Source organism: Aedes aegypti, chromosome 2 (genome assembly GCF_002204515.2).
Source record: "Aedes aegypti strain LVP_AGWG chromosome 2, AaegL5.0 Primary Assembly, whole genome shotgun sequence".
Taxonomy (NCBI): domain Eukaryota; kingdom Metazoa; phylum Arthropoda; class Insecta; order Diptera; family Culicidae; genus Aedes; species Aedes aegypti.
The window spans coordinates 23125581-23139001 of NC_035108.1; the positions used below are offsets into that span (position 1 = coordinate 23125581).

At 38.3% G+C, this 13421-nt stretch overlaps 1 protein-coding gene across 9 annotated transcripts in view; it reads right to left on the bottom strand.

The window, feature by feature from the left end:
- Window positions 1-13421, bottom strand: part of LOC5571255 (potassium voltage-gated channel subfamily H member 6) — a 529023-nt gene that overhangs the window by 82709 nt on the left and 432893 nt on the right. For all 9 annotated transcript variants that reach the window (XM_021840247.1, XM_021840253.1, XM_021840246.1 and 6 more), the window contains one exon: window positions 12419-12662. In XM_021840247.1, the coding sequence (XP_021695939.1) occupies window positions 12419-12662 (244 nt within the window). The remainder of the gene's footprint in view (window positions 1-12418; window positions 12663-13421) is intronic.

A 13421-nucleotide genomic window follows, 5' to 3' on the forward strand; every position in this document is an offset into this window, starting at 1 on the left:
TTTTTTTCTTGAAATAAGGTTGTTTTGAGTGTTAATTTTATGTTTTTTTTTTTCTTTAAGGGATTAATAATCCGCAAAGGGCCCAAAACCGGCATCGACTCCTAAAAGCTGTGCTGTCAGAAATCATGGAACTTCTTTCCAGTAAACACACGATCGTATATAATATGATATAAGAGTACAGATGTGGAGGCGATATACGTACATTTTGCATGCAGCCTAATGACGCATGTACGTATATCGCCTCCACTTTTGTACTCATATGCGCTATCGTATACGAGTTTGTGTTTATTGGGTTGGAAAAAGATTGCCAAACATTACAATATAAAAGTGTATACTCTCGACAGCCGATTGAAAGCATGACGTTGGTTCAAGTGGAATTTTGATGTAAAGCTAGGGTAGAAGTACCAATTATGACTATAGCACCAATTATGGCAATAGTGGGAACAAAAACAGATTTTTCTCATTGTTTTACTAGAATATAACGGCTAATATTCACAGGAATGATAAACCTATTTGTATTCAATGGTAACTAAACCTTGATGAGGTCATTCGTGCAATAAGCTTCGAAATATGGATAATTGAAAATTTTGCCTCACACATATGTCACCTTCTTAGCAGTTTGCTAAAGGACACTACTTACGAAATGTATGTTTTCATCCGGAAAAATTGCTTCAGCCGATAATTTTTTTTTATCTTTATTAACGAGATTTTTAGCCCTGGGCTAGTTCATCTCGGGACCAACGGCTTTACTTCCCTTCCGAAGGAAGTCGTCACTGAAATTTTTGGTGACTATCTCGGGGATGGGATTCGATCCCAGGTCCTCGGCGTGAGAGGCGTGTGTACTAACCACTACACCAGGTCCGTCCCCTTCAGCCGATAAATGTATGTTGCCTAGTGAGAACAAATGAACAGATTTAGCTAGTGAGCAATCAAATCCACTGTTTTAAGTTGGAAATCGTGTTATTTCCACTATGTCGATAACTGGTACAAAGAGTGTATGAGAGCCCAATTATGGCGATACTCTGGAGGAGGTATGTTTACATTTTTTGATCAGTGAAATAACAGAAGTAAAGCTATTTTACGGGTGACTTCCACGACGGGACGGTTCGGTAAGGCATTATCTTCACGTTTTGTCCTCAATTACTAAATGTTTCGATCACACGTTCGAAAACGTTCGCAAGCGGAAGATGCTAGTTTCATGATTGAGAGGGGTTTTTAGCGACACTCGATTTTTGAATGTTCCCTGTTTTTTCGTTAAAATTAGGCGCTGAGTTCATTAATGCTGTTTTGTATAATAATTTGTATTTTTACTACATTTAGACTCCTTTTCGAAAATTAATTGGTTGTCATAAACCTTTTCCAATGAATTGATTCAACATATATTTCACATATATTTTTTGGAAAATTTTATGAGCAATCACTTCATTACATATAAGCGTTGCATAATCGTTTGCTCTGGATGACGTTTGAGCTCATTTCGTGCAAATATTCGATTGTCCGTAATTGGTACCGTAAAATCGGGTGTAATTGATCAGAAGGGTGAAATTGATCATCGTATCACACGATTTTATTTATTCTTAATGGAGCACAAATATTAATATAAGTTGCAGTAAATGAACGTTGCTTGTCGTAACTATTATCAAATTGTGTGTTGTGAAGTTTTTTGCGTTAAAGAATGTTTATTACTATGAAAATAACGTAAAATGTCAAAATCATGCACGGTGCAGTATTGACAAACACCTATGAACTTCTATTTATAAGCAAGGATTTGAACATGGTATAAACCTGAAAGTTTGTGAGGATGCATGAGATATATTCCCAAACCAGATTTCATCACCAAAACTCGTACCAATTTGCTCATATGGTTAAAATAATTGAATTTCTGTTACATATCAATGAATTCCTTAGGAAATTGCATACATTTAGGCGTTTTCCGCGTAATTCTTGAAATTTAGCTATTTGTTATTTATATAAATATTGCATTGTTAAGAATTTTACAAGCATATTCGGATTCAGGGAGCTCAAATTTATCATATAGAGTTGTTTTGAAGACTAACAATAATGGCATTGACAAGTGATCAATTTCACCCCGAAATGAGATCCTCTGATTTTTTTATTTTAGAGGTATTTGTTAACACTAAAATGACATTTGTTAGAACATTTCGGTACATAAGTCGATGAGGCTCACCTTCGTACTTGTTTTCCTGCATTTAGTTGTTTGGCATTGTGAACATTATAGAAAAGAGACTAGAAGAACCGTGAAAAATGATCAATTTCACCCGAAATTACGGTACACTTTTATGTTGAATGCTAGAAACACTATTGCCATAATTGGTACAAGAACAACACATTTTAAAACCAATTTTTAGAAGCTAAAAGTCAATTTAGTACTGAAATGGTTTATTTTAACTGTTTGCAAGACTTCAAACTAGTGATTATAGAGTTATATCTACAAAATAAACAGTTGACAAGGATGTTAATCCTTCTTTCTGTAAAATTTTCGAACTTTCTGTGGTACACCCGCCATCCGTGTCCGAAATTTATCGTGGACAGGCTTTAACACCAACAAGTCATGCTTACGTTTTAGAAACGCAATTAAAACTTTTTTTTCCATCCTGTTGACATATTGCATTCATAATTGGTACACCTACCCTAGTTCTAAACACAAAATTGGGGTTATTGTTTATTGGAACTTGTTAACAAATGTTAAAGTTAATAATAATCGTAAATATAACTGTTAGTTTTGCAATTTATTGTACAAAACGATAAACAACAAAAGGTGGGAAATATGTTTCGAAAGCTTTTTTTTTATTTTTCCTTCCCTTTTACAGTAAAATTTATTTCAGCCGTAGTATGCTGTTGAAGCATTTTGCTTCCGGTGGGATCATATCTGGTTCATTTTTTCTACATTGTTGAAAAAGTGTGACTCCGATTTGTTGCATTGGAAGTATGGAAATGTGTATGTGAAATGAACTACAGTAGTAAATTAACCGGTATACAAAGCCATCTAAAGCAAATTTTAACTGTCGTATTGATTGTTTTTCAAGTCATGATATCTTCACAATGAGAGTAAAACACGTTTTTAACTAATTTTGTAACTTGGAACAACCATGCAGTGAAACAACGATCTATACTATATACATAAAGATCATTCTCTCATTTTTGAGTTTAATATGGAAACATATTTAACATATTACAACACCTCGCTTTTGCTTCTTAGGGAAAGCGAGCTTATCTAAGCCGAGTTTAAATAAAGAGAAAGAAAATAAAGAGCAACTGAAATGTATCATGCTAATGTTTTGTACTTTTGTTTAAACTATTCTTACTATTAATGTTCTAGAAGTAAAATGAACTTTGAATTTTCAACTCTATTTTATTTAATGATCTGACATTCTCTGATAAGCTGTATAAGAGTTGCAAAGACCTTTACATTTCATAAATCGAAAACAGTTGTAAGGTTTTTTCTACATGTAATTTTTTTATTGTATTTAAAAGGCAGTTTCCGTACGAATTTTACTAAAATGTATCTTAACAGAAGATATTTTTCATGTCGTTCAAAATAGCAATAATCTTGATTATTCAAGGAATTATTAGGAAACTAAACAGCACGCCACTAAGCGTTACATATAGGAATTTTGCTTCATTTGCCTGAGTGTACCAGCAGACCATTGTGAATTGCTGTAAGGAACAGTAACTAATTTTGGGCAGAGATATTTATACCTAGAATCTCGCTAGAAATACGCATATTTCGTTGCAGTAAATCTGAAATAAGGGGCCCAGATAGCCGTAGCAGTAAACGCGCAGCTATTCAGCATGACCAAGCTGAGGGTCGTGGGTGGTAAATGACTGGACAATGCGTACCATTGGTACTTCGCGTACCTGCAGGTATAAAATAGACCCCATTTGTGGTCCTTAGCCTCTTGTCCAGTAACTTCCTACCTCCCCGTGGTGCCGCCTGGGATACGAGTAACCGTAGGGAAGATCGGGTAACCAACCCTGGTGGAACCTTGTTCGTATCCCGACAGGGAAGGGGGGCTCCTCTCTTCTGAGGGTGTAGCTTATCAGAGCGTTTGTTCTCCATGTTAGGGGCGGCTCAAAACAGCGTCTGTTCTCCATGTTAGGAGTGGCTGATCATCGTCCTAGTGCCAGCGTGGGACTCTAAACAGTGCTGTGCACGATGATCCTCCGGCGAGACAGGGGGTTGGTGCAGGCCTTACAAGCCAGCCTTAAAAATCATCAGTACAGGAAGCATACAATGTAAATTCGGACCGGAACAATCGGCATAGACCCAGGCATCGAAAACGGACTAACGATTGGAAACTCGGATCATGGAACTGTAAGTCTCTCAATTTCTTGGGAAGTACCCGCATTTTTTCCGAATTATTGAGGGTCCGCAAGTTCGACATCGTAGCGCTGCAGGAGGTTTGCTGGAAAGGGTCGACGGTACATACGTATAGGGATGGTTATACCATCTACCACAGCTGCGGCAATAGACATGAGCTGGGCACAGCTTTTATCGTGATGGGCGAAATGCAGAGGCGCGTGATTGGGTGGAGGCCAATCGACAACAGAATGTGCAAGTTGAGGATCAAAGGCCGTTTCTTCAATATCAGCATAATCAACGTGCACAGCCCTCACCTAGCAAGTGACGATGACGATAAGGACGCTTTCTACGCGCAGCTGGAACGTGAATACGACGGCTGCCCAAGCCATGATGTCAAAATCGTTATCGGAGATCTCAACGCTCAGGTTGGCCAGGAGGAGGAATTTATACCGATTATAGGGAAGTTCAGCGCTCACCAGCTTACGAACGAAAACGGCCTTAGACTGATTGATTTCGCCGCCTCCAAAAACATGACCATATGTAGTACCTACTTCCAGCACAGCCTCCCGTATCGGTGCATCTGGAGATCACCCCAACAAACTGAATCGCAAATCGACCACGTTTTGATTGACGGAAGACACTTCTCGGACATTATCGACGTCAGAACTTATCGCGGCGCAAACATCGATTCGGACCACTGCCTAGTGACGGTTGAAGTGCACCAACGACTCTCCGTTGTGAACAACATTCGGTACCGACGCCCGCCACGGTTCAATCTGGAACGACTCAAGCTACCCGAAGTCGCAACTGATTACGCGCAAAGCTTTGAAGCAGCGTTGCTGGAAGAGGGAGAGCTCACCGAAGCCCCTCTTGAAGACTGCTGGAGCAGTCTCAAAGCAGCCATAAACAACGCAGCGGAAGGTGCCATTGGGTTCGTGGAAGCAAATCGACGGAACGGTTGGTTCGACGAGGAGTGTCAGACGGTTTTGGACGAGAAGAATGCAGCGCGGGCGATGATGCTGCAGCACGGCACCCGTCAAAACGTGGAACGATACGGACAGAAGCGAAGACAGCAAACCCATCTATTCCGGGATAAAAAGCGCCGCCTGGAAGAGTTGGAGTGCGAAGAGATGGAGCAGTTGTATCGTTCTCAAAAAACACGTAAGTTCTACAAGAAACTAAATGCATCCCGCAAAGGTTTTGTGCCGCGAGCCGAAATGTGCCGGGATAAGGATGGAGGTATCTTGACGGACGAACGTGAGGTGATTGAAAGGTGGAAGCAGCACTACGATGAACACCTAAACGGCGCAGAGGAGGAAGATCAAGGAAGCAGGAGGAATGGATTCATCAGTACGGCGGATGAGGGAGACGTGCCAACTCCCACAATAGGTGAAGTTAAGGATGCTATCAAACAGCTCAAGAACAACAAAGCAGCTGGAAAGGATGGTATTGGAGCGGAACTTATTAAAATGGGCCCGGACAGGTTGGCCACTTGTCTGCACCGATTGATAGCCAGGATCTGGGATACAGAACAGCTACCGGAGGAGTGGAAGGAGGGAATAATATACCCAATATACAAAAAGGGTGACAAATTAGAATGTGAGAACTATCGAGCGATCACCATTCTTAATGCAGCCTATAAAGTGCTTTCCCAGATCATCTTCCGCCGTCTATCGCCACTGGCAAGCAGATTTGTTGGAAGTTATCAAGCCGGATTTGTGGACGGGCGATCGACGACAGACCAAATCTTTATGTTGCGGCAGATCCTCCAAAAGTGTCGCGAATATCAAGTGCCTACGCACCACCTATTCATCGATTTCAAAGCGGCCTATGATACCATCGACCGCTAAGAGCTATGGAAGATTATGGACGAGAACGGTTTTCCCGGGAAACTGACTAGACTGATCAAAGCAACGATGGATAGTGTACAGTGCTGTGTGAAGATATCGGGTGCTTTATCGGACCCGTTTGAAACACGCAAAGGACTTCGACAAGGCGATGGTCTTTCCTGCCTCCTGTTCAATATTGCGCTAGAAGGTGTTATGAAACGGGCGGGCTTCAACATGCGGGGCACGATCTTCAAAAAATCCAGCCAGTTCATTTGTTTCGCTGACGACGTGGACATTGTCGGAAGAACGTTTCAGGTGGTTGCTGAACAGTATACCAGGCTGAAACGTGAAGCAGATCGGGTTGGATTGAAGGTAAATACGTCGAAGACGAAATATCTGCTGGCTGGAGGAACCGAGCACGATAGAGCTCGCATAGGCAGACGCGTGACGATCGACGGGGATGAGTTCGAGGTGGTGGACGAATTCGTCTACCTCGGATCATTGATAACGTCGGATAACAACTGCAGCAGAGAAATTCGAAGACGTATCATCGCCGGAAGTCGTGCTTACTATGGACTCCACAAGACCTTGCGGTCTGGCAAACTTCACTTCCGTACTAAGTGTACCATGTACAAGACACTAATAAGACCGGTAGTCCTCTACGGGCATGAGACGTGGACAATGCTCGAAGAGGACCTGCAAGCGCTAAGAGTTTTTGAACGACGTGTGCTTAGGACGATCTTCGGCGGAGTATGTGAGAACGGCGTATGGAGGAGAAGAATGAACCACGAGCTTGCGCAACTCTACGGTGAACCCAGTATCACGAAAGTCGCCAAAGCTGTAAGGGTACGATGGGCGGAACACGTTGTGAGAATGCCGGACAACAATCCCGCAAAAATATTGTTCAACTCAAATCCGGCCGGTACAAGACGAAGGGGAGCGCAACGAGCTAGGTGGTTTGACCAAGTGGAGCAGGATCTTGGAAGTGTGGGGCGATCGAGGAATTGGAGGTTAGCAGCCATGGACCGAGTTAGTTGGCGTAACATTGTGGCGCAGGTCATGTCTTGAAGGACGTAGAGCCAGCAAAAATAAAAAGTAAGTAAGCTGTGGGTTGTGGGTTCGAATCCCACCGATCGGTAAACTTTGATTTGGTTTGGAAACCAATAAACTCTTTGAATTAGGCAGTACTTTATATATTTAGTCGTATTTTTTAGATTCTGCAAAAACGTTAAGCGCATTTTTAATTCCAATATTTTTTAAGATTTTGCCTTGAAAGTCATTACGTTTGAGTAATGAAATAATAATTGACTAAACCAAACTGTGAGATTCATATATTAGGAACAAGAAGAAATCTACTCAAATATTAAAATGTTGATTTCATCGTTAGAATTATATGACTAAAGAGAAAATATTTAAAAAAAATTTCAAATATTTTTGTTCTTAATTTTGGTTCCTTGGGGGCCCCCCTGATCGGGGGGCCCGGGGCATTTGCCCCCTTGGCACCCCCCAAATCCGGGCCTGTATATCACTTCTGTCGGCAGAATGCCTTGAAGTAACAAAACATTCGTGGGTAAAGGCTACCCAAAATTACTGGAGAAAAACAAAATGATCTTTTTCCCGCTGGATTTTCCGCATTTACAATTTGTAATGGCACTATTGATTCATAAAATTCATGCTCCCAAAGAAAAGGTTTACATTTTTAAACTAAATTGGTAGTGGAATCGAAATGAGAGCCTATATTACGTAATATCACCTCTAATTTGAACGTGATGACTTATAATATTTTATCTTTTCTCTCGTTTGTATATGTTTTCGACGTTTTGAATTTTTTAACGTTGTTGATTTTTAGATTCGACTTCTTCAATGTGTTAATCCAAACTGTTTGTTGTTTCGACAATAATAAAACTTTTTCGAAAGTGGTGAATGTTGAATAAAAAATCGTTTTTTTTTTCAGCAAGACACGCAATTTTCTAGATCGACATCTTTGATTCGGTTTTGATAGGTCGCTCATTTCTTGTTCATCATTTGATTAATCATTCATAAAATCTTTCCCTCGTTCTTGTATCAAAGAAAATGAGTTCAGTCGGTGATGAAAGCTGTCATACTTTTTCATCTTTGATTTGTGATTCGACAGTCCAATTTGATGTCGAAGATCAAAAGGCCGTTCCTCGCATTGTATGAGAAATATGAAATAAATTAACTGTCAACTTCAATCCATTCGATACGTATGGATGGACTGAATTAAAGTTTCACGATCACTGTGGAGTTTAACCTTGTAAGGAATCATACTTCACGCAATTTTGCCACACACAAGTTGAACAGCCAAGTGTCACAGGAATGCCAACATTAATAATAATATGACAGTTTATATCACAAAATACGAATAAAAAGTTTATTGTTTAAACGTATAGGGTGAAAGCACCGGTTTTGATCATATGCTAGTTGTAGCCAAAGGGGTTTTATTCAACGTTTTACATATCCAACCAACATGAATGAAACCCTCTGTGTTCACATTCACATGACAAAGCTACATTCATTTACTCGTCAGAATTGATTGAAAATATAAGAAGAATCACTCATTTTCCTTACAATTTCAACTCCCATAAACCTAATTTGGCCATGGTACTCCTAATTTGACCACACTCATAAGAAATCAATGTCATTGGTCAATTTTAAAACCAAAGTTAAATCTATAGCCGTAATTGGTCCCGGTGGCCTGTATTGACCAAAAAAATTTTCAAAGCAAAAATATGGTTTCAGCTAAGTTCCGATATTTTTCTTACATAATATGGATTGAAAGCTTATGGAGTAGTGTTTGATCCTTCGAACTTGATGCTTGCTCCTGCAGGGGCGGGCGACGAGGGCAGGATCAAACATGCCGCGCATCGTTCGCGTAGGAAATGAAAAAGCGCCACGTATCGTTAGTACTGTTTGATCTGCTATTGATCGCGTTGCTTGCTCTTGCGGGGGCGAGTGATGAACACTTGTTCGGCGTACATGCGAGTATCGAATAATATCGCGATTCCGGTTAGGCGTGATTATATCATGGATCGCATTACTATACATTGGTAACTCCTAGATCTCTACCTTATCCCACTAACCCAATATCCTTTCCATGACAATTGTGGAGATGCAGAGCTGATCTCGGTCTCTAGAAACAACGGTAGTCACACTAACATTCCTTCCCTTCCCCGATGCAGTGTTGATAGACTCACACTCAAAATGTCAATCAATACGCTCTCCCGTGAGAGCAAACTCATTAGAGATCTGCTCCGCAAATCTCACGCTTGAGATTTCGATGCAAAATCAACTCAATCAACTCAAACCGTAAAAAATGATTCAGTCGCAAAACCCGGCAAAAACTCGTGAAACCCGAATGTTGTTGTTTACGTTAGAAAGGATTAACATAATTTTACCAGACTAACAAGAAATTATTGCCGTGTGTGAGTAAACTGTGGAAATACGAGACAATGAGTTAAAAAGGTGAGCCAACTTATCCATGATTTTTTGACTGCTGAGTTGCATGATTGACAACTCACGCATGAAAAATCTCAAGCGTGAGTTGTGAGAAATTGAGTTTTTCACAACACTGCCCCGATGAACGTAAGGACGTGGCCGGCGCCGTTATTGACTTTTAAATTTTAATCCCAAGCCCCATTCATTATATCTCTGCGCAACTTCGATAGTTCTGGTCAATCACGGAGTAGCAACTACGAATTTTACAGTCATCTATGCTCATGCTCATCCTCATAATATGGATTGAAAGCTTAGGCTTGACATTGTAGCATTTCCCATATAGTATTTAAAGATATTTTCTCTTAGAATGGCCAAATCCGGTGCTTTTACCTTAACTGCTTTTATGATCACTCTTGAAAACAGTGGATCCTATATTTTACAACCTATTACATGCCACAATTTAAAGAAACAAAATATGGACTGTTCATTTTATAAAGTGGACACTTTGTTTATGCCATATCTTTTTTATTTATTGATAAAATCATAACCGGTTTTCTGTGCATCGTTCAACTATTATTATACAATGCTATGAAAATATAAGATCTTACAAAATGCTTTTGGTTGAAGAGCTAAACAGTTTTTTCAAGAACTCCTAAGAAAAGCTGTTCGTCAAAGTTTAATATTATTTTTCGTAAAGCAAAAATCCTCATTTTTATGATCAAATTGTATGTTTGTATTCTTTACTATTCTACAAAAGAAATAGCTTAAAAAAAATCAATTATATTCCACTATTCTCTGACATTAGGTAACTTAAGTGATTTATCCATTTATGGCCAAATTTGCTGATACACAATTCTTTCACTCCCAGCAAAAGAGAAAAGTAAAAAGCGTGTTCAAAACTAGTTTAGATTACTAAAGAAACTATATTTGTGTAAGCAAGAGCTAAATCGTGGGTTTAAACCACAGTCTAAAGTATAAATTTTACGCTTAATGGTCGTTTTACTAAAAACTCTCATACTTTTAAAATCATGTACGCATATTTATCGATCTACAGCTAATTGTAAATGTTTTTCTCTGAATATTTCAATTGGTAATCTCAGAATAACATATTATGAAAATAATATGTGGAAAATAAAATCGATTTTGTCAGAGCAGTGTTGCCAATTCCGATGATTGGCATTGTGCTTTGAAAGATCTTCTTAAAATAAAACAATTGTGTTTCTATTGTACTTCAAATGTGACGTGGGGACTAAATAAGTAACTATATGAAGGCGTAAGTTATATTTCACATTATTACTATATTAGCACTTCCGCCAGGACGTACTTTAAATCAAAAAAATCTACTCATATCAGTACCCTTCAAATTTGAAATATTTTTGTCTAAAAATATCGGGGAAAAATGATTTTATTATATCTGTAAAATTGTTGCTCCAAAACTAACCTGATTTTTTCAATCAGGCTTCTGATTGATGTTGCTTTCGAATAAAAAGCCTTCTTTGAAAATAAAAAATATAGTTTGTTGAATTTTCCAGCTAAAATCTAACAATCATTGGTTTTGATAACCTCCAAAAATCGACCGTTCGAAACGTTGTTTCATATTCGTGTGAAATTTAATTATTGTGGAGAATATTTTATTATTACAACATTGTACAATATTAGTCGAACGATGTACCGAAAACCGATTGATATTTCATTGAATAATTAAAAAGATACAGCATGCACAAGGTGTCCACTTTATAAAATGAACAGTCCTTATTTTTTTGGAACGAGTTGCACATATACAACTTAGAAAACATACATTTAAAAAATCGCTTAAATGAACGTCATAGATGTCCGATATATTGAAGCGAGTAAAATAACTCAAATTTAAGGCACAAATGACATATTTTTCCGTCGTTTTAAACTTTATGTTGTTTGGTTCACACAATTCATCCGTCAAATTGTACGTGATTTCAAAGGAATGGCGCATTTTTAAGTGCAAATACTATCAAATTTATGTGATGTATTTTTCACTTAGAGTATTTTGTTTAATATTAATTTGTTCGAAGAGTGTGAAAAAAAAACAAATTCTTGGATTAAACTTATAATCAGGATCTTCATGTTTTCATATTCGGTGCATTGCTCAACGCAAACATTTTTTTTTCTTGCATAACACCCAATTAAGATAGCGCCTGCTTCTCAGCTTAGTGTATTATACTAAGCTGAAAAGCAGGCGCTATCTCAATGAGCCGATGTTCCATGACTTGACATCGACGCATGGAATCATACTAAAATCAGAATTTTATGTTGACCATGATGGTCCCTTCAAACTGTTTTCCAAGTGATTTCGGTTCCATTACTCGATATTCCAATGAGTCGATAGTCTTTTCATGTTCCCTTAATGTACCTTATGTGTCTTCATAAAAAGTTTGTTTGCAACATAATATTGATCCAGGATTGAAAAAAATAAACCTCGTTTAGCATAAGGACGTTTGGCAATGTGAATCTTCAGCCGGAAAAGGTATTCATGAAAAATAATGCGAAATAACTCAAAAAAACAAAAATTATGAATGAAATATCATCAACTTAGTGTTAGTTGTTTTACCAGTTTAACTCAAAACAATTTAATTTCAAGAAGAGAAAGTTCGATCAAACGTCCATATGCCAAATTTTCATATATTAAACGCATCGGCTTCTCGGATAAACCAACAGCCTATCGTACGCCACTTTAAAAGTATTTTTTCTTCCTTACACAGTGTCATCTATCCTGCGATCCTCCATTTAATCAGTGTAAATATACTTCTCCCCCCACCCCATCCCAGTTACTTACCTATTAAATCAATTATCACAATTGGGTCATCAGCATATTTGCGATTTTTCCTTTGATTAAAGTCAGGTTCTCCCAGCAAAAATGCTGCTACGTACGGGGTAAATATTGCTGTATACATAACTAATATTAATATTATCCAGTCCCACACCGCCTTGAACGGAGAGTAGTGCAGTATTGTCCATTTGTGAACACGTGGACTCTGTAGTTTGTATTCCGGTAGAACATCGGCGCCGAGCGATAGGACCTAGACAGGGACGCGGGGGAATTGGAAGATAGAGAGAGAAAAAAAGTGGACGATTAGAACAAGTGTGATTGATGTACGTGACATGTAAGTGAGTTGGTGTGTCGTGTCATGTGGAACATATCACTTGCCAGAGGTGTTTCCACTTGTCGAATGAACCAATTAGAACCATGAATTGGATGTCGTTGATCACTTTCAACAGATTCAAGATTATAACACACAAGTGTGTTTATATCTATAAAACGTCTACAAATAACGTAACCAAATCTTAAAAAAAACTTGTATTTCTAAAATCTGTGTCGATTTTGATCGTCTGGTTCCAAAAATATTTCAAAATTCTTTGAAGTACAGATGCTTTTCTACGAAAAAATCTCTGGCTACAGATTTTTTCTCATGTACTGTGCTTTTTACAAATACAGTTCGATGAAAGTCTATAGTCAAAATTTTAAACAAATTGGTTCATCCGTTTTTGAGTAATGATCGTTTATATTTCTGGCACCACCCAGACAACTAACTAAAAACAAAATAATGGTCGAATAAATTTCATTTGGAGAATTTCAGTTCCCTAAGGAACATTGGAATTTCGAAGTTATCAGTTGGTCATTGTTTTTTGAACACTTGTGAACAAATTTTTACAAACAGTTTCGTCACTTTGTACAAAGTTTGTCGACAGTTTTTTTTAAATTAATGACAATAACTTAGAAGAGCGAAACACCCCTTCTTTTCATGAACGTATGTGTAAGTGAGTTAATAATTAACCAG